Source organism: Trichosurus vulpecula, chromosome 9, assembly GCF_011100635.1.
Source record: "Trichosurus vulpecula isolate mTriVul1 chromosome 9, mTriVul1.pri, whole genome shotgun sequence".
In the NCBI taxonomy this organism is placed as follows: domain Eukaryota; kingdom Metazoa; phylum Chordata; class Mammalia; order Diprotodontia; family Phalangeridae; genus Trichosurus; species Trichosurus vulpecula.
Window position 1 is genome coordinate 59,592,412 of NC_050581.1, and position 26,826 is coordinate 59,619,237.

At 44.9% G+C, this 26,826-nt stretch overlaps 2 protein-coding genes and 1 pseudogene across 2 annotated transcripts in view; 1 reads left to right on the forward strand and 2 right to left on the reverse strand.

The window, feature by feature from the left end:
* Nucleotides 1-426: 426 nt before the first annotated feature.
* Nucleotides 427-719, reverse strand: LOC118831972 (annotated as a pseudogene).
* Nucleotides 720-11,290: 10,571 nt separating this feature from the next.
* Nucleotides 11,291-15,448, forward strand: GGT6 (gamma-glutamyltransferase 6). Its single transcript, XM_036737558.1, has 4 exons — nucleotides 11,291-11,493; nucleotides 12,183-12,412; nucleotides 12,669-12,782; nucleotides 14,334-15,448. The coding sequence occupies exons 1-4, from the start codon at nucleotides 11,291-11,293 to the stop codon at nucleotides 15,446-15,448; spliced, it is 1,662 nt and encodes a 553-aa protein (XP_036593453.1).
* A 5,225-nt stretch (nucleotides 15,449-20,673) lies between these two features.
* TMEM8B (transmembrane protein 8B) overlaps nucleotides 20,674-26,826 on the reverse strand; it is a 67,856-nt gene continuing 61,703 nt past the window's right edge. Inside the window, exons 12-14 of the mRNA XM_036739553.1 lie at nucleotides 25,772-25,918; nucleotides 23,951-24,067; nucleotides 20,674-21,009 (exon numbers count right to left, since the gene is read on the reverse strand). Of these exons, the coding sequence (XP_036595448.1) occupies nucleotides 20,674-21,009; nucleotides 23,951-24,067; nucleotides 25,772-25,918 (600 nt within the window). The remainder of the gene's footprint in view (nucleotides 21,010-23,950; nucleotides 24,068-25,771; nucleotides 25,919-26,826) is intronic.

Genomic DNA, 26,826 nt, shown 5'->3' on the forward strand with positions numbered 1-26,826 from the left:
CCTTCATCACAATGGAATAAAATATTAGAGCTAAACAGAACCTTAACGATTTCTACAAAAGCCTCTTCCTTTTATGGACGAGGAAATTGAGGGCCAGAGAGATCTTGGACAAGTGACTGATCCGGTGCTATATAGAAAGCTATTCAGAGAACTAGAACGAGAAGCTACTCTCCTAATTTCCAGTTTGGGGTTTTTTCCACTACACCAAGTTTGGTTGAATACTGCTCATGCTACAAGTATCCAAGGACTCAATGAATGAAAGTTAAAACATAGTTGTGGCCATAGGTGTCATGCTTCACTGGTTCAATCATTCAGTCATGGCCTATTCTTCATAACCTCATGGACCATACTGTGCATGGAGTTTTCTTTTGTTTTGTTTTGTTTTGTTTTCATTCTGGACATTTATTTTAACAAATAGTTGAATCCTCAAGATGAACCAGATGCTGTAACAGGTGCTCTCTTGGGTTTAGGTGTCGTTCCTTCATGGAATCCATTCCTGAATTGGCGATAGACAATTTTTAGGTGCCTCATTTGACCAGTACCAGTGGTATTGTGTTGTTTAGCCTTTGCACTCCAATTATACTTTCTCTTGCATTTAGAGGATATCCACTTTTGCCATATGTTGACTTCTGAAGATGGTACGCCTTAGAACCACAACGATGGCATAAAGTGTGCATCTTATTCTGGTGCTTACCAAACAAAGACATCCCCTTCATCATCTTCCTCCAGCCACCAGGACCAAAGAGACGTGGAGTTTTCTTGGCAAGGATACTGGAGTGGTTTTCCATTTCTTTCTCCAGTGGATTAAGGCAAATAGAGGTTAAGTGACTCGCCCAGGGTCACATAGTAATGTGTGTCTGAAGCTGGATTTTTGAACTCAGGTCTTCCTGACTCCAGGCCCCGTGCTCTATCCACTGAGACACATAGCTGCAAATAATTATGTCCAAACAAGATTTATACAGGATAAATAGGAGATAATCAACAGAGGGAAGACTAGAGGGAAGACTCCTTGCTCAGGGGTGCTGAAGCAGTTTTTTGTGACTTGATAATAACAATACAGTCTAGAAATATCTATTCATTTCATTGCAAATCAGAGTCATGTGGATGCACATCACCTACATGGGTAATGTATACCCACACCCACATGTATATGTACACATCCTGCAGGAATTTAAGTTTATTTTGCCTAATAGCCACATAATTAGCATGCCTTACGATCAGGATTTGAAACTAGGTCTCTGCTAACTACAAGTCTTAGTACGTATTTCTCTATAATATGTTGCTTTTCTGCTACACCTTGCTTTTATATACCTTATTGAAAAAGCTACTGAGATAAAGGACCAGGAGTCCTTTGGCCTGTTCCTTGGCATTCTTTAAATCCAACCCCAAGGAGAGATAGCAAAATCTTAAGTGTGTGTTTGGTGGGGGGGAGGGAGGGGAGTGATTTCTCTCACTTGGAGTCCTCCTGCTTATCTCAAGAACCAGTTAATTACTGGTTGCTTTGGGCTAAGGATTGGAAGGTAAGAGCAAGAATTACTGCCCCAATAACTTGAAGAGACCAGCATGAGGCAATAGAGTCAAGGTTTCAGTGAAAATAAGCAAGAGAGGAAGGGGAGGTAATGTTGGGGAGAAGGTGATTCCTTTGATTTAGACAGATATGTAGGAAATTGAGGCCAGGACTGAAGATCTCAACCCATCTTTCTTTTAGTAGAAGTCCTAAAGAGTAGCGGGACACAGACAGAGGTTAAACAACTTGCTAAGGTTAAAAGTGGGGCAGCTAGGTGGTTCAGTGGATAGAACGCCCAGCCTGGAGTCAGGAAGACCCATCTTCCTGAGTTCAAGTCTGGCCTCAGACACTTACTAACTGTGTGATCCTGGGCAAGTCACTTAACCCTGTTTGCCTCAGTTTCCTGATCTGTGAAATGAGCTGGAGAAGGAAATGGCAAGCCACTCCAGTATCTCTGCCAAGAAAATCCCAAATGGGGTCACCAAGAGTGGGACGTGACTGAAAAACAAATCAACAACAACAGTATTTTTTTATTTTAATTTATGGAATAAAACAAGTATTTCCATAACATAGTATAATAAAAAAGATGGTTGCACACTACAAATCTATTATGTACATCTTGCTATTCCTTTTATATATACAATAAAGTTACCATGTATATTTTTTTCTTTCCTTCCCCCCTTCCTAGAGATGGTCACCATTAGACACAAATAGGTATGTGTGTGTGTATATATATATATATATATATATATATATACACACACACATATATATGTGCATGTGTGTGTGTGTATATATATACATATATATGTGTGTATGTATGTATATATACATATATATATGTAAAATTATTCTACACATATTTCTATTTATCAGCACTTTCTCTGGATGCAGATAGCATCTTTCTTTATATGTCCTTTATAGTTTGTCCATTTATAATAGTCAAAATTCAAAGTTATTCTTAAAGCAATATTGCTGTTACTGTGTACAGTGTTCTCTTGGTTCCACTCATTTCTCTCTTCGTTATTTTGTGCAGGTCTTTCCATGTTTTTCTAAGATCATTAAGTTAATCATATATACAGTAGTATTCCATCACAATTATATACCACAACTTGTTCAACCATTCCCCAATTGATGGGCATCCCTGCAATTTCCAATCTTTTGCCAACAAAAAAAGAGTTGCTATAAACATTTTAGAACATATAGGTTCTTTTCCTTTTTCCTTAATCATCTTTGGAAACAGACCCAGTCATGGTATTGCTGGGTCAAAGGTTATAGGCAGTTTAATAAGTCTTTGGGTATCATTCCAGACTGCTCTGCAAAATGGTTGGATCAGTTCACAATTCCACCAACAATGAAATAGTGTTCCAATTTTTCTATGTCCTCTCCAACATTTGTCCCTTTCCCCTTCAATCATTTTATCCAATCTAGTAAGTACAAAATGATACCTCAAGACTGGTTTAATTTGCATTTCTCTAAGCAACAACATTTTTATAAGTAGTTGTCAGAGACAGGGTTTGAACTTGTCTCCCTGCTTCCAAGACGAGTTCACTATCTACTGTGTCCATTACCTTTATCACATTCTGTGTGTGTGTGTATCTGTGTGTCTGTGTGTGTGCCTGTGTGTGTGTGTATCTGTGTGTCTGTCTGTGTGTGATTTGTCTTTTGCTTTCAAAGAGGACCATGACATCAGGAAGATGATGACATGACTTGCAGTTAACCTTGATTTGTACGAAGTCACCAGCCTCACTTTCTCCTCCAGAGCCATCTGGGTCCAGTGGCCAGGTATTGATCAGGATGACTGGAGATGGCCCAGGAAGCAGTAGGAGACCTTGGCCCTTTTAAGCTATGGTCTTTTCAAGTGTTCTCTTTGAGTGAGGCAACAGCCATTCAGTGAATAGGCTTCTTTAAGAAGGAAATCAAGGGATGGCCCCTTTAATAAAAAAAAATCAAATTAAGAGGGGAAGACCCTCAGGATTGTTGGTCAAAAGAGAAGCTATTACTATTTACATTGACTCTGAGCCAGGAGGGCCCAAAAAATAACTATTAAGTGATGCCTGGGCAGGGGCCTATTGTTGTCTAATCCCAGAGATCCAGAGCGAATTGGGTTTACGTCTTGGTCTTTGAGAAAGAACAGTGGCATATTCAAGAGTAAGCTTCCAACAAACAGGAGATAAAAAGTTATCTCCCCAACGAGTCTAAAGAGGGAAGTCTCTAGTGGTGTGCTAAAGGGCTCTATTGTTGGTCCCGCTCTGTTCAACATGGCAATTAAGGGGGAAATGTTGTGTTTGTCAGATTTGTAGATGGTACAAATATATCAGATGACAAAATCAAGGACCCCCCCCCCAAATGATCTTGACAGGCTAGAACAATTTATCAAATTTAACAAAATAAAATTTTAAATTTAATACCAAGTAATATAAAGTTCTGTACCTGGGCTAAAAAAATAAACAACTACTGCACAAGTATGAAATGGGGGAGCAGACCTTATTTTTTAAGTTTATTTGCTTATCTATCTTTCTGGATCATTAAGACTATCGTTTTTAATTTTGAAAATGAAATGGGAGATGATGCTAAATAGCTATTTATGAGGGTTTAGATGACTTACAAATTCAATGTGGGTCAAGTGTTATGTGGCAGCCAAAAAAAAAGACTAATGCAAATTTAGGCCGTGTTAATAGAGGTATAGTGCCTAAGGAAAAGGAAGCAATGATCCTGTTGTTTCCCCATTTTCCTGCTCCCTCCATTTCCCTCCTACCTCAAACCCCGCCACCCCCTACCAAATCTAAAGTACTTTAGGGAGGTAATAGGATACATTCGAAGCAGCAGGAGCTTTGGAGGCAGAGGGTCTGGGTTCAGATCCCACCTCTGACACTACCTGTTCCAAATCATTTAACTTTCCTGGACTTCAGCCTCTTCATCTATAAAAAGAAGAGATTAGACTAGATGGTCTCTGAGGTTCCTTTCAGCTCTAGAGCTAGGATCTAATGATACCCTGTCCGGTTCTGAATGCCATCTTTTAGGGAGGAAGGTGACCAACGGGGAAGAATCCAGAGGAAGAGGACCAGGTTCATAAAGAACTCAAAACCATAATACACGGGGCTCAATTAAAGGAGCTGGGAGTGTCTATTCTAGAAACGACTTAAAAAGAGGAATTTGAAGGGCTAGGTTGTAAGAAGAGGATCGGATTCATTTTAAGCCCATGGTGCAAAATTAGGAGATTTTAAGAAGGCAGATTACAATTCAGTAGGAGGGAAAACTTCCTAACAACTGAAATTGTCCAAAATTTGAACGGGCTGCTTCCTCTCCCTTTCCCCAAAGCAGGTGTTCTGGTGGTGTTTGGGGAAGGGCTGGATTTTTCAGGAATTAATTACGTAGAAAGAATTATAATTCAGATAAGGGTTAGACAGATAAGGTCCTCTCCATCTTTAGGGTATTAAGCTTCTGTTATGCTCCTGTGACATCCTTATATTGTATCTCTACACTTAGGGCAATACCTTATATACACAAGTGCAGGGGCAGCTAGGTGGTGCAGTGGATAGAGTGCCAGACCTAGGGTCAGGAAGACTCATCTTCCTTAGTTCAAATCTGGCCTCATACACTTACTAGCTATATGACCCTGGGCAAGTCACTTCACCCTATTTGCCTCAGTTTCCTCATCTGTAAAATGAGCTGGAGAAGGAAATGGTGAACCACTCCAGGATATCTGCCAAGAAAACCCCACATGGGGTCACAAAAAGTTAGACACAACTAAGCAACAGTGGATACTCAATAAATATTGTCATTTCATTTTGGTAAATGGGAAAATTATAGAAACACAATCACAAATTTAACAGTCATAAGGGCATCTAGCTGGCACAGTGGATAGAGTGTTGGGCTTAGAGTCAGGAAGAATTCAAATTTGGCCTCGGACGTTCACCAGCTGTGTGACCTTGGGCAAGTCACTTAACCACTATTTGCCTCAATTTCCTCAGCCATAAAATGTGGATAATAACAGTACCTACATCACAGAATTGTTGTGAAGACCAAATGAGGTCATACTTGTAACCCACTTAGTGCAGTGCCTGGCACACAGTGGGTGCTAGGTGCTATATAAATACTTATTCCCACTCTTTTCCCCTAACACATTGATAAAGAAGCAAGCCTCCTGCCTCTCCACAGAAAGGTGGTGGACTAGGGGGTAGAGTGGAAAAAAATTATAGCAAGGATAACCTGCATTTTATAGCACTTTGAGGTTTGCAAACATAGGTTGTCTCATTTTTAGATATTTCCAATTTTTGATTTGTTTTGCTTGAAAGTAATTATTTGTTACAAGAGGATGTTAGGGATGGGAATCAGTGAGAAATAGCATTTATATTTTTTAAAAGAGGATCAATTAAAAAACCTTTTATGTAGTGGAAAGAGAACTCACCTAAGAGTCAGAAGATCTGTGTTCCGATCTAGGTTCTACCTCTAATTAACCATTTCCCTTATCTTGCCTTTAGATTCCTCATCTATATATAGTGAGAACATCCAGGAACCATCCTGGGTTCTTGTTGTCCCACTGTCTCCTCCAATAGACTGTAAGCTTGTTGAGAGTAAGGATTGTTTCATTCCTTGGATCTGTATCCCCCAGGCTGAGCCTACAGTAGGTGCTTAATAAACCCTTGGTTCTGGTGGTGATAAGATCTCCAGAACAAAGTGTGAAATTCAATGGACCAAGTAAACCAGTAGACCAAGCCAATTCCTTGATAAGGAATAAATTCCCCTTGTACCTTTGGTCTGCTGCCCCACTGATGAGGTCTTTGGTCTTTTCGGTAAGGTGTGAACTTTCTATGTTCTCATGTTAATATAGACTGATTAATAATTACACAGCTAATTCATTCACCTTTGGGTCTGGCTTTTAAAAGGCTACCCAAGGATTCCCAAATCAAGAGACTAGAGAATTGAGAACATGGTGGACAGAGAGGAGGGGAGTCTTGAATTGTATTCCTGGAGGAAGATCTACAGCATGTGACCCTTCCCCAGGAGAGGTGGAATGTAGAACCCCAAGATGGAAGCCGAGGAATCCCTGATCAACAATTTCCAACCATGAGTCATTAGCAAGAGTCATACCTTATCAATGAAACATCGGAATAAAGACCTCAGTATCAGTGGGATTAGAGTTCTGGAAAGGGGGGATTTATTTAAGCCTTGTGAAAGAACTGACTGAAGAATTTCACGCCTTATCCTGAGACCCCATTAATGCCACAACAGAGGGCCACTTTAATAAGGAAACACAGATCCAGGGCAACGACTGGGGAAACCTTGTACCTATAAAATGAGGGCGCTGGACGAGCTGATCTCTAAGCCCTCTTTCTTCTAGCTTTTAATGTCAATGCCTAAAATTTGAGTGTTGTCTCAGAACAATACCTAAGATAGGTCACCAGGTGGCAGCAAGTTGAAGTGATCTAAGAGCTAGGACGAACCGTCATCCTTACAACAGGGTTTGACATTTAGTGATAGGATCGCAAGATCATAGATTTAGAACTGAATGGGACCTTAGAAGCCAATGAGTCCAAACTCTCATTTTACAGATGGGGAAACTAAGGTACAAAGAGGTTAAGTGATTTGCCTAGATTCACCCAGCTAGTATCTGAGGTTGCATTTGAACCCAGGACTTCCTGACTCCAGGTCCAGTGCCTATCCACCACCGTCCTGCTGCAAAACTATTACAGGAAAAGAAAAAAAAAACACTTCAGGGCAGCTAGGTGGCAAAGTAGACAGAGCACCGGCCCTGGAGTCAGGAGGACCTGAGTCCAAACCCAGCCTTAGACACTTGGCACTTACTAGCTTTGTGACTTTGGGCAAGTCATTTAACCCAGATTGCCCCCCCCCCCAAAAAAAAAAAAAACCTCTCATCCAAATTCTTTCTTTTTTTTCTTTTGGAGGGGGAAGGCAGGGCAATTGGAGTTAAGTGACTTGCCCAAGGTCACACAGCTAGTAAGTATGTCAAGTGTCTGAGGCTCAATTTGAACTCAATTCCCCCTGACTCCAGGGCCGGTGCTCTACTCACTGCACCACCTAGTCTCATCTAAACTCTTAAAGAGAATAAGTATGGTATGATGCATAGAGAGTTGGCCTCAAAACCAGGATGACACGGGTTCCGGTCCTGTCTCTTACAAATACTGGCTATGTAAGTCATTTAATGTTTCACTGCTCTAGGCAGCCCTCGAAGTCGCAGAGAGGGTGCCAACCTGCATTTGTAGAAGAAACTTCCACACCTGGGAGCTCACTATACCAATGAAATCAATCATAGGTCCAATCCCTATTCTGGCCATCTCCAAATCATTCTAGGTGTCTCCAGCCATCGGTGCCATCTCCCTCCACCAGGACCTTGGAAAGAAGGAAACAAGTGTTTATCGATGCTTATTACCTGCAATGCACCGGATGCTGTGCTAAGCACTTATAAATATCATTTCATTTGACCCTCACAACAACCCTGTGAGGTGGGTGCTTTTATCTCCATTTTACAGATGAGGAAACTGAGGCAGGCAGAGTTAAGTAACTTACATACATCTAGGAAGTGCTTGAGACTCGATTTTTGGAATCCATCTCTGGTACCCTGCCTCTTCCCCTCACACCTTCCCAGCACTTCCTAGCCGGTTCCAGACCAAAAAGTGCCCCCCACCCCCTCCCTTTTCAGCTTCTTTTTCTACCCTCCCTCATTATCTTATATTTGTATTCCCAGCACTGCACCTAGCACCTAGTAAGGCCATAATAAATGCTTTATCTACTCCTATACATTTTAAAACCTTGATTATTAAGTAGTAAAGGCATGCAGCATTCGGAGCAAAATAAGAAAACTCCCCTAATATTATTAAGCATGTTCTGCATTTTAGTCATTGCTTTTCTTTTTCCTTCATTCTCTTTTAACCCCTCAACCTGTTCCCCAGAAAGGTCAAAAAAGGCTTTTCAATATCTCTCACCCATTCCCTGGAATGAGACCTGAGGACAAGGATTGTGCCATTTTTTAATATTTTTAAATTTTTTCCCATTTTTGTGCCCCTACTGCCTAACCCAGTACCAGACACTTAATAAAGGCTTGTTGTGTTGACTTGGATTAAACTGGATTAGATTGGATTGGATGACATTGGAGCGGATCTGCCCAGAAGTTGCTCTCACCCTCAGTATCCAGATAAAGAGACCATTGTCAATGATTACTGAAAAACTCCGCTTTATTTAGGAAGAAGATTCAAAGACCAGAAGGTCTAAAAAAGCAGCTTCAAATTCATCCTTTTTTTGTTCAAAGACGGGGCCTGGATTCTGCCCCTCTTTTCTGTCTCAGGCCTGTCGTCTTCCCACATAGGTCTATGAGAAGTTAACCTTCCATGCCACTGTCTTCTTCAAGCTTTTGATACCCCAAAACTTGGCTAAATACTTCAAGAAAAGCATATGATTGAGATGCAGAATTAGAAAGAAAAAATAACCCCCCAAAAAGGATTTTAACTTGATTTCCTAGGATCATAGACTTAGAGCTAGAAAGGGCCTTAGAAGCTTATTTTACAGATGGGGAAAATGAGGCCCTTGAGAAATTAAGTGACTTGGCTACGGTCACAAAGGTAATAAGTGACATAGGCAGTATGAACCCTCATCCTAGCTGTGTGACCCAGGATAAGATACCTTATCACTCTCTGCTTCAGTTTTCTCTTCTGTAAATTGGGGATATTAATAGCACCTACCTCCCAGGGTTGTTTTAAGGACCAAATGAGATAATCTCTGTAAACCGCTTGGCAAACCCCAAAGTTGTAGGTAAATGCTAGGTAGCATTATCATCATTCTCTGACTCAAGGGTAGGGAACCTGCAGCCTCAAGGCCACAGGTGGCCTTCTAGGATCTCAAGTGCGGCCCTTTGACCGAATCCAACTGAAGTTTGGTTGCCATCAAAGGGATTTGGATTCGGTCAAAGGGCCACACCTGAGGACCTAGAGGGCCACCTGTGGTCTCAAAGCCGCAGGTTCTCCACCCCTGGTCTAACTCCTTATCTAGCTGATGGTCGCTAACTCTATAGCATACTGCCTCTCTGAGGGGCCTTACAGCCTCCTTGCCTCCACCAGAGACCAAGTTTTCTCCAAGGGACCTGGAAAGACTTCTTTCCAGCGGATAGACCACTAGTTATAGGACCTGAATCTCAGGACCTGAAACTGATCAGAGGGAAATTATCTCAACAGAGCACAGATCTGGGGTTCTGTGTGAGTGAAAAAGAGACAGAGACCATTCTGCCCTAGTTTGGGAAGGCTAGGGTCATCTCAGACTTTTGAGAAGGGCATCCCCTCCCCTATCTGTTACATAAATCATAAAATGTTGGGGAGGGGGAAATATGCCTCATAAAAAATACAATGTTTATATGTAATGTGTACCCTCAAATCACAAAATGATGGCGTGTACCCCTCCAAAACCTCCGATTATGCCCCTAAATTCACCAGATGTACACAGCATGTGTTGTTCAGTTGTTTCAGTCACGTCTGACTCTTCACAACCCCATTTGGGGTTTCCTGTCAAAGATAGTGGAGTGGCTTTCCGTTTCCTTCTCTAGCTCATTTTATAGACAAGGAACCTGAGGTAAACAGGGTTAAGTGATTTATCCAGGATCTCATAGCTAACAAGTGTCCAAAGCCAAATTTGATTCTTTCTCCAGCTCATATTACAGATGAGGAAACTGAGGTAAACAGGGTTAAGTGCCTTGCCCAGGGTGACACAGCTAGTAAGCCAGATTTGAACCAAGGTCTTCCTGACTCCAGACCTGGTGCTCTATCCAGCCACCCAGCTGCCCCTTGTACAAGGCATACCTTCTTGTAATAGAGCCTACCCTGAGAATTAGAGGATTTAAAGATATTACAAATTCTTACAATAATTCATACCGCACAGATCCGATTATCACCAATATGTCCTAAAACTACAGAGGGCTTATTTCCTGAAACAACAGTCAGTATGGAGATTCTGACAAAACACTTTTTCTTAAGCTCCTACTATGTGCTGGGCACTGAGGACACAAATAATAGCTCGCACTTTGCTTTTAAAGGAGCGCTTTGAGGTTTGAAAAGGCTTTCACGTATGTTTACTCATCCTGTCTTCACAACCGGAAATGCTATTATAAGTGACCACAAATCCTTCACTGTAGCCCCTCCACCTCCTCGCTGACAAAAATGAAATATTCTCTGCCCTCAGGAAAGGTGCCCGCTATCAGGGAGACATCCATACCTGTCCCCTCATCTCCTCCTCCTTTTCCGTCGTCCACAAGCTTGGCAATGAAGGCGAGGGGCTACGGACTCCCAAAAGGGCATAACCATGAGAACTCTCAACTCCCAGCTCCGAGAGGGAGCCTGAGCAATACTAGCCATCGCCACAAGAGGGCATGAGGGACCAAAAGACTCATGAGGAATCGGCCAAGACTGGAGATGGGACAGGTAGGGCCAGTTGCTTGAGTTCAGAAGCCTCTAACCCTCTGAACAAGGCGAGCAGGTAGGCAGGAAGTTCCCTCTGCAGGAAGGATCCCAGCTCTCACCCAGAGTCACCTCAAACCTTGCTCACCCACCCCCTAGAGTCTGGCACCAGAAATCTCGATTCCACCAGACAGACCAGCTCCTCCTCACAGGTCAAGTTCCAACAGGTGTGGGGAGCCTAACTCCACCCCTTCCTCTCTCCTGGCTTTGCCAGCATTGACGCAGGAGCTATCACCTTGTGCATGGTGCCCACAGGGCCCTGCTCGTCTTCTGCAGCCCCTGGTTAAGCCTGCTTATTCGCCACAGGTGAGTTTTCTGAGAAATGGAGCAGACCAAGGTCGATTCTCAGGCTGGTTATCTGGGATCTGTGCAGTATCAGAAGCTGCTTCTCCAGGAGTCTGGATCCGAGGAAGAAGAGGAGGAGGAGGATGAAACGGAGTCTGGATCCGAGGAAGAGGAAGAGGAGGAGGACGAAACAAAAGCAGTGCTATTTCCAGACTCAGGTCACCAAAGGTCTCTACAAGCGTGAGTTGAGGGGAGCAAAAGGCCCAGGGGCAGAGGTCAGTGAGTCCTACAGGGGACGTTGGTCTTGCCCTGTACCTACCCTGTGTGCTAAGAGGTAAAAAGAAAGCGACGCCATCGCTGGGAGGGACGTCCCTGCAGAATCCTATTTTTTATAAGGTCAACAGAACTGGCATTAGTCCGGGGAGTGCACCTCAGTTGGGCTCCTGAAGTTCCTTTTCCTCTGAGCCTGGTCTTATGACTCTTGCTCACCTGTCTGGACCTGCTGGGCCCCGAGCTTACCAAGCAACCTCTTGAATGATATTAAATAATAATGCATTTCTATACAGCTCTTACAAAGTACTTTTCTGACAATGACTCTGCTAGGTAGATAGGCAAAGATTATTGTTATGTTCATTTTGAAGGTGAGGAAATTGAGGCAAAAGCTTAAAGCTCCAAATTTTGTTCCAGTGTGGTTTGGTCCAAAGGTCTGAGATTCGAAGCGTATCAGCAACCCCGGACTGCCACCCCCAGGAGTCCAGCTCTGGCCATTGAAAGAGCAAACTTGGTTGCAGGGACCCCAGACCTCCTACTCCACACTAGTATTCTCCTCCAAGATCAGCCGCTTAGTACTGTTGTCCCCATAGAGGACCTGCCGAACGAGCTTAGCTTCCTTAACAAGTTCTCCACCCACCCACTCTCTGTATTCACAGAAATCCTGCCCGAAGCAGGCAAAGGCTTAAGGCCTGGGCTGGTTCACTCTCAGCCCTCCTGCTGCTTGGACTAAGCATCTACTTAGCTGCCAGGCAGCTGCGGCCCAGGGGGGCCTCTGACCAGGACCAGGAAACGGCAGCTCCTAAGATCCAGAGCCTTGATCATCACACATCTGGGCACCATCACAGTCCTGGCATATATCCGCATGGAGCTGTCATCAGTGAGTCAGGTCAGTGGGATGGGAAGGGGAAGGAGCAGGAGCAAGAGGGGAGATGGGAAGAGGGGCAGGGGCATGTGTGGGTATGGATAAATACTCTGGTCCCCCCATTAACCCACCTTCCTTCTCTGTCACACATGTCAGTGGCATGGGAGGGGGAAGGAGCAGGAGCAAGAGGAAAGATGGGAAGAGGGGAAGGGGCATAAGTATGGGCACGGATGAAATACTCTCTGGTCCCCCATTAACCTGTCTTCCTTCTCTGTCACAGACACATGTTCCATCCTAGGGAGAGACCTACTGCTGGATGGAGGGAATGTGGTGGATGCGGGTGTGGGAACTGCCCTCTGCCTGGCATTAGTGCATCCCCATCAAACAGGATTAGGTTAGTATGACTCCCAAATCTCTCAGAATTGTCATAGTAACACCCCAAGTCCCCCTCCATTCTCCACATCTTCTAGATGAGAACAAACCGCTAATTTGCCAGGATGATGTCAGTGTAACCCACCCCTACTCCCCAGAAGTATTTAAGCAAAAGTGGTCAAGAGATTTTATATTGGGGAATTGTTTCAGGTGAGGAATAACTAGATTTGAGAGACAATATGGAACAGAGGAGAGAATACTGGAGACCTGGGTTCATATCCCACTTCTGATATTAAGTAACTGTGTGACCCTAAGTCACTTAGCATCTCTGGGCCTCGGTATCCCCATCTGTCAAATGAGGGGGCTGGACTGGATAGCCTCTGAGGTCCTTTCTAGCTCTAGAGCCTATGATCCTGGATGACCCCGGAAATTCCTTCTAACCCTGTGATTCTAGGACACAAACCCTCCACTTCCCGTAGACAAAATGAATGTTACCCCTTGATTGCCTCTCCTACATTAGGTCAGTCTGAGCCCCTGACTCTTGTGGTCCAAGCGAACTCAAACACCAAGCCTCCATATGCCCAAGATCACAACCATAGACTTGTCAGGACTGGAAGACACCTTAGGATCACCCCTGTCACTTTACAGCTGAAAAAACCAAGGTCAAGAGAGGTGAAGTGATTCGTCCCTGCTCACACAAGTAGTGACAGGACTCAAGCCCAGGTCTGCTGTCTAGATCAGTGTGGCCCCTTCCATGCCCCTGGACCAAGTCAGCATTACTCTATGACCCACTGAGGTGAAGTCAATTTGACCCTCTGACCTCCCCTTCTAGTCTGTTATTATGATCTCCCTGGACTCTCTCAGTTTGGCCCCCCAGTTAGGATGCACTGGGTCAGTGTGACTCTCCTCCCCCTCCAGTCTGTGTTACGATGATCTCCCAGAACCCCCTCAGTTTGGCTCCCAATTAGGATGCACTGAGTCAGTGTGACTCTCCTCCCCACTCTGTGTTATTATGATCTCCCTGGACCCCCTCAGTTTGCCCCCTAGTTAGGATGACCTGGATCAGTATGACCCTCCTCCCTCTCCAGTCTGTGTTATGATGATCTCCCTGGACCCCCTCAGTTCGCCCCCTAGTTAGGATGACCTGGGTCAGCGTGACCCTCCTCTCCCTCCAGTCTGTATTATGATGATCTCCCTGGACCCCCTCAGTTTGACCCCCCCAGCTGGGATGCACCGAGTCAGTGGGACCCTCCTCCCCCTCCAGTCTGTGTTATGGTGATCTCCCTGGACGCCCTCAGTTTGGCCCCCCAGTTAGGATGCATTGGGTCAATGTGACCCTCATCCCCAGTCTGTGTTATTATGGTGTCCTTGGACCCCCTCGGTCTGGCCCCCTAGTTAGGACGCACTGGGTCAGTGTGACCCTTTTCCCCCAGGCCTTCAGGATTATTTCAATCTGACAAATGTCTCCTCCTCTACCTACCCCCAAGCCAGTTTGTGTCAAAGAGACAGGAAGTCTCCTACCTCATCTTTCCACCCCCCAGGACAGCCACAAATCTTCTCCCTTGCTTCCCAGGTGCTGTGTTCTGGGCCCTCTTCCACAATAGTTCAGCCAATCAAACGATGGCTCTGATGCCAGCTCCAGCCCAGGCTCTGGCCCCTGGCCGGGGGATACCAGGGGCTCTGCCTGCCCTCCACCTTCTGCATCGAAGCCTCGGCCACCTGCCCTGGTCCCGGCTGCTGGCTGATACTGTTACCCTGGCCCAAGATGGCTTCTCCATAGACGAAGCCCTGGCAGAGGCTCTGGCAGAACAAGCTGCAGCCGGACAGGCCACAGGCCTCTGCCCACTACTGTGCCACCCCAATGGGACTGTGCTGGGCCAGGGTGCCCATGTAACCAACCGGGGCCTGGCCACTGTACTCCAGAGAGCTGCCCAGGCCCCTGAGACTGAAGACCAGTTTCCAAATGCTCTTCTTCACCCGCTGGCAGAGGACCTGTTCCTAGAAGAGCCGGTGCTGGGCATCATGCCCACTCTGGAGCCAGCCCTGAGACTTGCGTTGCCCCAAGGCCTGATGTTTACCACCCCGAGTCCCACAGCTGGTGAGCTACTACTACAGGTTCTGAGGAACCCCCTGCAGGCAGGGGAGCTGACCTCTGACCCCTGCCCTGGGTTCCTGGTGGCTGCCCAGGATGCATACGCCAGGGTTACTCCTGCAGCCCATGTAGGCAGCATCCTGGCAGCCATGGACAATGAGGGCTCTGTGCTCCTCCTTGCCTCTTCCCTCAACAGCACCTTTGGATCTGGGTGGCTATCACCCTCCACAGGTATCTTCCTGAGTGACTTTGTGGGAGGTTCCCAAATTGCCAGCTGGGCCTGCCCTGCCCTGCTGTGCTGCGGTCCCGAGGGTGATGTACTAGCAATGGCAGCTTCTGGAGGTTCCTCTGCACCCCTGGCCGTGGCTAAGACCCTGCTCAGCCACCTGACTCTTCAGCAGCCCCTGCCCGATGCTGTCACTCAGCCCCAGCTAGAGATTCAGCTTGGGTCCAATGGGACCCCTCATAACTGCATGAAGGCCCCTTCTAAAACAGGGGCTCCCAACCCTGAGGCCCTGCTCCTAGTGACCACTCATGCTGAACACATCAGGGCCACAGGTGTCCCAGCCAGCCACTACCCTTCACGTGGGCACTAGCCTGGAGGTAGTTATGCCCTACTACATGGATTCTTCCGAGGAGTGGGGGTAACTCCAGATCTCAGAATGGGTTGTGACAGCTATAACCCAGGAAGACCCATTCTGAGAGCTGGCCAAAGATGGGTCGGGCCATGTCAAGCTCTGACCTCCAGAGAATGTTAGGGAATGTGAGGGTGGCTATGTTGAAATCCCTAGGGATGAAACTGGGAAGCATTTGTGCCATTGGATGGTCTTTCTGGGGTCCATTAAGGAACACATGCCTGTGAGAAGTCACAAGGACAATTGATGTCCTATCACAGAAGATGGCTGGTGCGGCACAGTGGATAGAACCTCAGCCTGTAATCAGAAAGACTTGAGTTCAAATCTAGCCTTTGACAAATGGGGCTACCAGTACCTACCTCATAGAGTTGTTACAAGGATTAAATGAGATGTTTGTAAAGTGCTTGGCACAGTGTCTGGCATGTAGGTGCTATAATTAGGTGCCATGCTTATTTTCTCCCCTCCCCTATACCAGCAGGATGCAGGGGTCAGGGTTAGATGAGAGAGCTTGGGAAAGATGGCAGACTTGGGCAGAAACAAGAAGAAAGCAAGGCAGGAGGTGGTTCTGCTTCTGCCTCGTTCTGTGGCTTCTGGCAAGTCAGCTTCCCATATCTGGGACTCAGTGCCCTGACCTATCAAATAAGAGGTTTAAACTACATGATGTCTAATGTACCTTTCAGTTCTCATATACTCAAATTCTAAGAAAAGTCCCTTTACTAGGGACAGGGTCATTGTTTGTCCTTCGTTCTCGAAGAGGACCATAATATCATGGAGGTGATGCCATGACATGCAAGTGAATTGGACTTAAGTGAGGGAGAGCCATGCAAAGTTACCAGCCTCACTTTCTCCTCTGGAGGAGAAGGAAAAGCATTGTTTAGTGAGATCTCAGATGTCTGCCATCTAACATATTGGTCTAAATATAGGTAGTACTTTTGTCCCTCAGATCTGGCTTACAAAAATCCTTGGCTTGGCCTATGATTTATGTTATTTTCCACCGAATACTTATTTATACTTTTTCCTTTCAAAGAAATCTCATGGGGGAAGAGGGGGAAATGTGGGCTATATTTAGGGTTGCCTACATTTGGATAATTCCAGTATCTTGATATACTTACACATTCTTAGAGACATTGGTGTGAACCATCCATCTGGGAGTGGTTCATTAACTACCTACTACCCTCCTAATCAGATGGATATGACTGGAATTCTCACTCCAGTCCTTTCCTTGCTGGAGAGAAGGCCAAGAGAGAGAGTGGGAGGTGGTAATTCCAAAAAACTGAAAAGGGAGTCATTGGGGGAGATTTCCCAGACAGGATTGGGGTGAGGAAAAGGAACTAGAGCTATGATTTCTAAGCCAGACTAGTCAATCCCATCTGTGACTTGATCTTGGAGAAGAAATCCATGATCTGTAAACTCTTTTAGCATCTTTTTCTGGGCTTTGGTCCCTTAGGTTTGTTTTGGGGTTTTTTTGTTTTGTTTTTTAGTTAAAGTTCCTTTTGAAAATAATCCCAATGTCACCTCAGCTGAACTAACGCAGAAAAAGGTCTATTGAGACGTGAGGAGAAACAGAGAGCCCCAAGAGGCATGGGGGTGGCAGCTATCCTGACCTGGTTCCTACTATGTCACTGGACCTGGTGCTGATTTAAAGTTTAAAATAAAGTTTTCCCCATCCCCTGGATTCCAGCTTGCTCACACCTAAATCTCAGGACTCTATATTTTCCCTGAGCCCTGCTGGACTCACAGAGAAAGAGCCCAGATATAGCTCTCTGGTCCTGCCCTCACACTTAATCATCTGTTGTACAGTCACCTTACACTCTTTGTAATGTGTGCAAGTCATTCAACCTCCCTAGGTCACAGTTTCTTTATCTTTACAATGAAGGCATTAGACTTAAGTGCCCTTTGAACTCCAGATCTACAACCATATGACCCTGAGAATCTGTCTGTGTCTGGGGAGTATGTGAACGTGCATAGATCTGAACATGTCTATACACCTGTGGTTAGATCTATGCGTGTTCATCCACCCCTAAGTGTGCCTTCTATGTGGAGGTATGTTCATACCTGTGTCTGAATATGTCTTCAAACATGCGGTTGAGTGTCTGTGTGCACGCTTGGGTCTAGATGTGCCTGATGAGTACACATCAGTATATTCCAGAAAATCCTTGGGTTAAAGGGGACTTTCTAAGAGGCATGCCAAGCTTCCACTCTGACACAAGAGGACATAGAAATGTGATGAGACTTGGTCTGCTTGGCCACAGTGAGCAGAACTAGGGGCAATGGGTGAAAGTTTCAAAAAGTCAGATTTGGATTTGAGAGAAATTATTGTTTCTGTTACATTAATAACCAATTTCTTATTGGGAAGAGCCAGGATTTTTTCCCTTCCTATTTCCTCATTCTCTACTAAGTCAATCAGCCTCTGAAAAAAAGGTTGATAATGAGATTGTATTTACCAATCTCCTCAATCTTGTTCAGACCTAGGCAGAACTGGGAAAGCTCAGATCTTATCAAAAGGTAAAGAGATTCTAGTCTGGGTGAATTTGGGGCCATTGAGTTCTATTAAGACAAGCTTGAGTGAAGGTAGATCCCTCCTATAGATTGCCTGGGCTGGGCATGGTCTGGGTGGAGATAGGACATAATTAAAGTCAGGCCCCCAGTCCCTCATTAGAATAGATCCACCTGTCATTATAATATTTATTCCTTCATTAATTGTTAACCACTTAGAACTGATTGCCACCTGTCAGGAACACCCATTTTTCCAAGGGTATGTGTCAAGAGGCCTCCAGGAAGGGTCTTTAGTTTGCCAGAGACAGCCAAATGACCATCTTTTTATTAATTATTCACTAGTCATGATGAATTGCCCAGAAATTATGTCTCTCAAACTTTTTAACCGTCATAGTTTTGATAAACAACTTGTGCAATCCAGAAAGTTGGCTGCTGGGGTCTCTTCCAACTCTGAAACTCTGAGATTTTGTGACATTTATTAGGTCCTCTAGCTTCCTATACAAACCAGAGATGATTGATACCTCGACTTACTGTTGCCCTTGGCAACTATCCTCCCTGTCAAGCGGGTGGTGCCTGAGGACACTGGGGAAGTTCCTCCTTCCTGAAGAGAAGGGGAGGCAAGGACAATGCCCCCCAACCCACAAAGGGGGCATGAAAGGTCCCTGGGGGAAGCCAATGAGAACTAGATTTAGACTAAGGGCAGATCAGAGCAATCCAAACAAGGAACCATCAGTATGAACCATGCACCTGGGAGTTTGATATCCTCTCATTTGAAGCTCGTCACCTATATCTCCCCCATTTTCATTTTATGGTAGCGATCCCTATTTTTTTCCTGACAGGACTTTTTTTAAAAAATTCAGATGAGTTTTGAGGAGGCAGTTGGATTCAAGTGAAAGAATACTGGATATGAAGATAGAAGGTTCAAATCTTGCCTCTGCCACTTATTCCCTAGATGACCTTGGGCCAGTCACTTTACTAAGGCTTTAGTTTCTTCATCTGTAACAGGAGGTCACTTCCCATGATCTGAAAGAAAATGGCTCTTTTAGAAACCAAGAGCCCCCTGGTGGTAGTTCCCAGTACTGGCAGTTGAGAATAAGAGTAGGTGAGATTTTCCTGGATTCTTCAAGAAAATGATGATCTGGTAGTTATGCCAAAGCTGAAAATCTCAAGGTATGTGCCAGTGGGTGAGTATGCAATCCAGTCCCCTGGAAAGACTGCTCTTATGTGATGTAGAGTCGCTGCTGAGCAAACAGTCCTCAAAAAATAACACAGCCACAATTCAATGCCCTCCTAGATCAACTCTGTGGACCCCACTCGGGATTTTGTCTCTGGAGAAATATAGGGTAGTCTTAGGGAAGGCCAGCCATTCTCCTTGATGTCACCTCCCAAATGAGAGGCATCTCCAAACACCTCTGACTGCCCCATTAGGGATGTGACATCAAGGGGTTTACCATAACCCTCCTTAGACCTATTCAGGTTTTCAGCCTTGACCATGTCTCAGGCATAATGTATTACTAATGCGTAGTTTGTTATTTGTATTTGGCCTCTGATTTCATTGGTGTAGGGAAATCTCAATGAGGAAATTCCCTCTACCACTGTAGATGGGCACTTACCCTAATGATTAATAGTCTTAGAAAATGGTCAGGGGCCACTGAAAGATTAAGTGACTTGCCCAAAATCACCCAACCATTATGTGCCAGAAGCATGTCTCTAACCCAGGTCTTCCTGACCCAGAGGTCAGCCATCTATCCACCACATCCTGCTGAATCAGCTTCTTGTCCTAAACCTGCCTCTCTCTCAAATCCTAAAGAGGTGTTCTCCCTCGTTCTAAGGTCTGGCGTTTGAGATACAAGTTCCATGTCTCTCCACCTCCATACCCTCTGGGATTTTGTCAATTTTTTCTAACTAAGAGTACCCACCCATCCCTATCCCACCATTTCTGTGCCCACTCATGGGTCCCTACCAGCTCCTTTATGCCTGTGTGAGATCTAGTGTCCAGAAATGCACATGGTTAGTGGTTTATTGAGTGTGATCGGGATGAGGAGGCGCTTCCTTTGTTCTATCTTCCTAATGTGATGCCTAGCATTCAGGGTGGCCTTTTTAGCCACAAGAATATTAAACAGGACCAGGGAAGCAAAGAAGGTGCCACTTGACCTCTGATTCTTTGCCCACATTCTATTTTCTGACCCCCAACCTCTGCCTCTCCAAAAAAGTATGACTAAAGAAAGAGCTGGCACACATTTCATTGGAAATACACCACAGCCCACTCCAGGGAAGCCAGCCCAGTTCTAGCCCACTCCACTCCACCTCAAGTCTCCCTCCACTCCATCCGTATTTTATATCCACTCAAAGACAAAGGGTGAGACACTGTGCAACTGGGTCAGGAATCCTGAAGGAAGCAATAGATGGCCACAGTTGTTGGAAAAGTCAGTATTTCTGGGGTCAACAGGCTCCACATCCACAGGGAGGAATGAGGGCTCCCAAGGTCAGTTCTATGCCCCAAGGACAAACACCATGTTCCAAAGAAGAGCTCTGTGCCCCCAAAGCCATGCGTCCACAAGGAGGGCTCTGTGTTCCCAAGTTGATGAGCTCCATATTCTCAAGGAGGGCTCCAGATCCCCAAAGATAGGTTGTGTGTTCCAGGGTGAATTCAATGTCCACAGGGAGGATGTTATGCCCAGGGACAGGTGTCAGCTGGCACAAATGCTGTTGATGGAAGTGCCCCCTGGGCCTACCAAGCCCAGCTCCTCCTGCTCATTGATGCAGAGCTGGTAGCCACATCCCCGGGGCCTCGATAGGGGTGGCACTTTGCCATCAGATTTGGCTCTTGGGGGTAGCAGGAACCCTACGCTGCCTGCAATCAGCATATGCCAGATGCTGTGGATGTAGAAGTAATTGTCCCGAGTCTCCACAAAGGCATAGAGAAGAACTGCACTGCCAGCAATGAGGCTGCCCGGACACAGGTAAAACAGCCAGCGACGCCACGTGGGTGGGTAACAGTGTCTGCGGCGGACACTGCGCACCGTCTGAGAAAGAGAGTCTAGAGTCAGAAATCAGAAGAGCGAGAAGTGGGAGATGATGGGGAGGTAGAGGGGCACGGGAAGGGAGTGGCAATGATTGAGTATTGCCAAGGAGAGCCTGAGCAAGGGCATAGATCAAGGGTCAAAGCAGCTAGGGCAGGGCCCAGGTGGTGGACACCAAGCAGGGTCAGAGGAGATGAGCAAGGAGCAGGAGGTCAGGAAAGAGAGACCAGGGAGGGTGTGGCAATATCTAGAATACATATAGTTTGGAGAAGACAGAAGCAATAATCAGGGGGAATGAGAGTAAAGGCATTAGGACAAGAGTAGAAGTGTCTCCTGTGGATACTACAGTCTTAGGAGAGGATATCGGTGGAGAACAGGCAAATAGGACAGAGGAAATGAGGTGATACCTTGATCAAGTCCCAAACTTGCTGTCAATTCAAATACTGCCTTAGACACTTACTAGCTGTCTGACCCTGGGCAAGTCACTGAACATCTCTGTGCCTCAGGTCCTTCATCCTTAAAATAAGGGGGTTGGACTTAATGACCCATAAGGTCATTCTTCTAAATCTGTGATCCTATAAGGAGGTTATGGTGGACCAGGATGTGGGTAGTGTGGTCTGCAGAGAACAATGCACATGCCCTCCCGTAATGAAGGAGTGAAGACCAAAGCTAAAGGAATAGTTTCTATATAGACACCGTACACCTGTAGGGGGTCCTTAAATTTTTTGATGTCACAGACCTTTTAGCAGGATCTAGTAGTCTATGAACTCCTTCTGAAAACAATGTCTTTAAAGGCATAAAAAAATACAGAGGATTATAAAGGAAACCAATTATAATGAGGGGCAGCAAGGTGGCTCAGTGGATAGAGTGCTGGGCCTTGAATCAGGAAGACTCATCTTCCTGAGTTCAAATTTGACCTCAGATATGTACTAGCTGTGTGACCCTGAGCAGGTCACTTAACCCTGTTTGCCTCAGTTTCCTCATCTGTAAAATGAGCTGGAGAAAGAAATGGAAAACCCCTCCAGTATCTCTGCCAAGAAAACCTCAAATGGGGTCATGAAGAGTCCGACGTGACAACAAAAATTATATTGAAATACAGTAATCAAAATATTTTTTATAAAAAAACAAGTTCATGTCACAACATGACTAATGTGGAAATGCGTTTAATATGACTGTACATGTATAACCTATATCAGATTGCTTGCTGTCTTGGGGGGCAGAGAGGACGGGAGAGAGGGGAAAAATTTGGAATTCAAAATCTTATAAAAGTTAATGTTGAAAACTATATTTACATGTAATTGGAAAAAATAAAATACTGTATCAAGTGGAAAGGGGAAGTAAAAAACAAAAAAAAACCAAGTTCATGGACCCTAGATTAAGATCCACTGCTCTAGAGAAAGGGAAAAGGGAGAGAGAAGGGTGACTGGGACAGAGGAGGGTCTGAGGGAAGCTGGGGTTATGAGAGATCACAGATGTCAGACATAGTCTGAGAGGAGTAGAGCACACAAGTGTCAAGGCTAAAAGGCTGATGTGGAATGAGGGGGAAAATGATGAAGAGATATTTTCAAACCTTGTGGCAATCTAACACAAGGCTAGATTATACATAAACTGTATATAGCTTAAGACCATAATGTTTAGATCTGGAAGTGATCATCTGTTGGGTTATCTAGTACATTCTACTAAATTTTCAAATGAGTAAACTGAGGTACAGACAAACTAATTAAAGGTCACACAGCTAGTAAGTGGCAGAGCCAGGTAGCTGGGATTTTCTGATACTGGAGTAGAAATTGGCTGTGAATATGAATGGCCTCTTGGTGGAATCTTAATGATGAAAGAGCAAGAATACCAGAGGGAAGTCCTGATCCCAAGAGGGTGACATTTGGAAGAGAAATCTTACTCCTGTTGGATTCCCATTTTGGAGGCAGCAAAAAGTACCTGAGGTAAACGGCTGTGAGCACCTGGCTAGAGGAGCCACCTATCTTTGGGCTGCCTGGGAGGTTCCCTGTTTCATCACTTAGGGTTCCACCTTCCTAAAAGATAGCAAAAAACTCAGTCTGAGTCCCAAGACCAGAAAAATGAGGTCCAGTGGAACCACATGTAGACAGGGTCAGATTGGTCTTCATCTCACAGGGGACTGTTCTGACTTCACATGTGAAAAAAGAAAACCTTGTGAGAGGTGCCCTGAGTTTGGAGCTGCCTCTAGAATAGCCTGCCGCTGGAAGTCAGTTGCAATCATCTTAATATGATAAAAACTACAGACAATTCTGAATTCATCAAGAGAAGCAAAGTCTGCAATTCCACTCTTTCCTGGGGACCTTCATCTGAAGGAAAAGGAGCCAGGTTTAAGTGAGCTGGGTCACAGATTTGCTTTAAGGGAATGTGGAGCCTCAGGGAAAACCCTGGAGAACAAGCAATGAGGGAAATAAAATGGGATGATCTGAGAAATGCAGGAATCCAAAGGGAATGTGAGGAATTGCTATATGAGACCCAGAGGAGACATGAATGGGAAGTAAAATACTCAAGAGATGTCCCCCTAAAAGTAATCCCCAAAGACTTTCCCACTAATACAAATGAAAGAAACCCACAGTCTTTCCTTCTCTCCTCTCTATCTCTGACAACACAGTAAAGACATGGAATGAAGATAAGAATGCGGGTTTAGGGAAGAAATACAGGTGTAGGGTGAGGACATAGACATAATATCCCATATAGAAAGGATTCTAAAAAAGAATAAAATCTATAACTCCACAACTATAGTAATACTGCATCACCGAAAAGGGAAAGGATGATTATAGAAGGGTCCCCTTATCTAGGAGCCACCCTGGACCACCCTCCCCTTACTCATAACCAGAACACTCTCTCCCCACTCCCATCCCTGCCTTCCCTTACTCATGATGTGGCTGACCCTCACTAGGCCAGGATCACCCTACCCCTATGGTCTCCTTACCCATGCTGTAGCCAGAATCCCAAGGGCAAAGAGACTAGGTCCAAGAAGGTTCCAGAGGCCATGCCGGTCAAGCTGCAGAGCCATAGACAGTAGCATGGCCCCGAGCAAGTAGAGAACCTGAGAGGAAGAAGAGATGAAGGTAGGGTCAGAGTCAGAGGGCCAGGGACACTGGAAGTAGGGTTGGATGGGTGCTGAGGGTGGGGGCTGAAAACCCTAGGAGCAGAGGAGTAACTGGAGATAGGAACAGGGCCCAAGAAAGGAAGAAAGTACTGAGGTCAGGGCCAGAATTTTGGCATGGAGAGTGAGAGATGGGACACTCAAGAGAGGAGTAAGGGATATATTTAAGGAGCAATGTAGAGGTATTAACAATAACGGTAGCTAGCTAGCATTAATATAGGGCTTCAATATTTACAAAACACCTTGGAAACATTAGCTCATTTTATTCTCACAGCAGCTATGGGAAATAGGTACTATTATTATCCCCATTTTACAAGTGAAGAAACTGAGGCAGAGTGAGGTTAATTGACCTGTCCAGAGTCACACAGCTAGTTCAGTGTCAGGCTGGATTTGTATTCAGATAGGTCTTCCTAACTCCACTATTCTACCCACCACACGCCCTAACTGCCTAGCTGAGGGCCACACTTTTAAGTGGAGAGGAAGGGGAGAAATAAAAGCAAAGTACTGAGAGATAAGTGAAATGATTATTTTTCTCTCATATTAATAGCCAATTATTAAAATTGGAGAGACCTCAGGTTTTTTTCCTCCTGTCCTGTTTCCTTATCTAAACTCTCGGAGACAGGGCAGATGTAAGACATGATTACCATTCTCTTTGTGGGCATTGCTACTAGCTCAGGCTTGGATGGGGCATACAGATTCTTTGTCTAGATTACCCAAGGCTGGGGGTGGTCTGAGTATAGGGATAGTGACATGATGTCACTCTCAGCCCCTCATTGGAATGAGCTCACTTCTCTTTGCAAGGTCCACCTGTCATTAATTGTTAACCAATCAGAGTTGACTGCCACCCTCAAGAACACTCCTCTTCCAAAGGGCATATAAACTGTGAGCCAGCCACCATGATTGTCTTTGGTCTAAGAGAGAGGTGGCCAAATGACTATCCTTTAATTAAAAAATATGGCATTATTAACAAAATGACTACCCAGAAATTATGTCTCTCAAACTTTTTAAATGCCACACAAGGAAAGATGTATGGGCAGTTGACTTAGCCCATGGGGTAAGGTGGGCTGTCCCCCAAATATACTCACAGCAATAAACTACTATGTGTGGTTTATTGGTATTGTATTGTATGTATTATATGGTATTGCATTAGTATAGAGTTTTGAGGGACCTCTCACTACAATGAGCGACAGGCTATATAAAGCCTGTGTCCTGAGTCTTCACTCTGCCTCGACCTCTCCATTTGTCTAGCCTCTGAGCTTGAGAGCATCCTCACTCTTCAGGGACTAGGTTTTAACTTGTTTGAATTCTGTGGGCTTCCTCACACTGTACTGACCCGGCCATCAGTATAATGTCTGCATCCTGGGCATCCTCACCCAGAAATCAACTATTTATAGATGGTAAATAGATTTCAGAGGAGGCAGCTAGGTGGCGCAGTGGATAGAGTACTGGCCCTGGAGTCAGGAGAAGCTGAGTTCAAATGTGACCTATTTATTTACTAGTTGCATGACCCTGAGCAAGTCACTTAATGCCCCCCTCAACCCATTGCCTCAAAAAAGTAGTAGTATATAGATTTCAGGGACATATTGGTATAAGTACTCTTCTTTGGGTTCACTCCCTCCTTCCTGGAACTAGTATTAGACTTACCTGCTTAACCACAGGCTGCAGACGAGCCATGGCAATGACCGTGACCCACACGGACATGAGGGAACCCAGGAAGTCACAGAACTGCAGAACATCATAGTCCATGATGCAGAAGACCACGATGCCTGGCTGGTCACATGCATGGTAGAACTGGGGGTAGAGGTCAGAAGTCACCAATAGGACCAAACTTGATCAATAGTGTCAAATTCAAATAGAATTGGGGGAAGGTCACCAAATAATCCAATAAGAATCCCTGTGGATGATTCTCATAATATTATTATTTAAGTTTAATTGTATTTTTATTTATTTTATTAAATATTTCTCAATTATATTTTAATCTGGTTTGAGCTGCACTCATTAATGTTACAAGAAGCATGTGCCAGTGCATTTGACACCTCCATCCTAGATCACAGGCATGATAGGCCTGAGGTAGAGGTCCTAAGTATGCTCCTCCATTTATCAATTTTCTTCCTCAAATGTGATACCCAGAAGTGAATACGACAGAGCAGGTGTCATCTGTCCAAGGCAAAGTACATTGAAAAACTGTAACTTCATTCCTAGACATTGCACCTCTCAATGCAACTAAAGATTCCATTAGTTCTCTTAGCTGCCACATGAAACTGTTCACTTGTATTGGAATTACAATCTAATAACGTTGCCCCCACCTCACCCCCTTCTCGATCTTTTTCAAATGGACCACTGTCTAGTCATGCTTCCTCCATTCTAATGTTTGGGAAGATTGGTTTTGAAATCCAAGTGAAAGACTTTACATTTATCCTTTTTAACTCTTAATAGATTTTTCCCAGTGTTCCAGTCTGTCCAGATCTTTTTGAATCCTGTCTCTGTTATCCAGTGCTTTGGCTATCCTTCCTTGCTTTGCATCATCTGCAGATTTGATAAGAACATCTACTGTATGACCTTATCCAAGTCATTGATTAAAATAATAATAATAATGTTAAACAAGATGGGGCCAAGAAAAAATTCCTCAAGCACTCCACTGAAGACCTCCTTCCTAGTTGACATTGAACCATTAATGACTACAATTATCCCTTCCACAT

What these genes read in the sequence shown, in the direction of transcription:
- GGT6 (XM_036737558.1), top strand. Translation starts at nt 11,291, where the DNA reads ATGGAGCAGACCAAGGTCGATTCTCAGGCTGGTTATCTGGGATCTGTG. An exon ending in CACCAAAGGTCTCTACAAGC is followed by an intron (nt 11,494 to 12,182) that starts GTGAGTTGAGGG and finishes CTGTATTCACAG; the next exon opens with AAATCCTGCCCGAAGCAGGC. An exon ending in AGCTGTCATCAGTGAGTCAG is followed by an intron (nt 12,413 to 12,668) that starts GTCAGTGGGATG and finishes TCTCTGTCACAG; the next exon opens with ACACATGTTCCATCCTAGGG.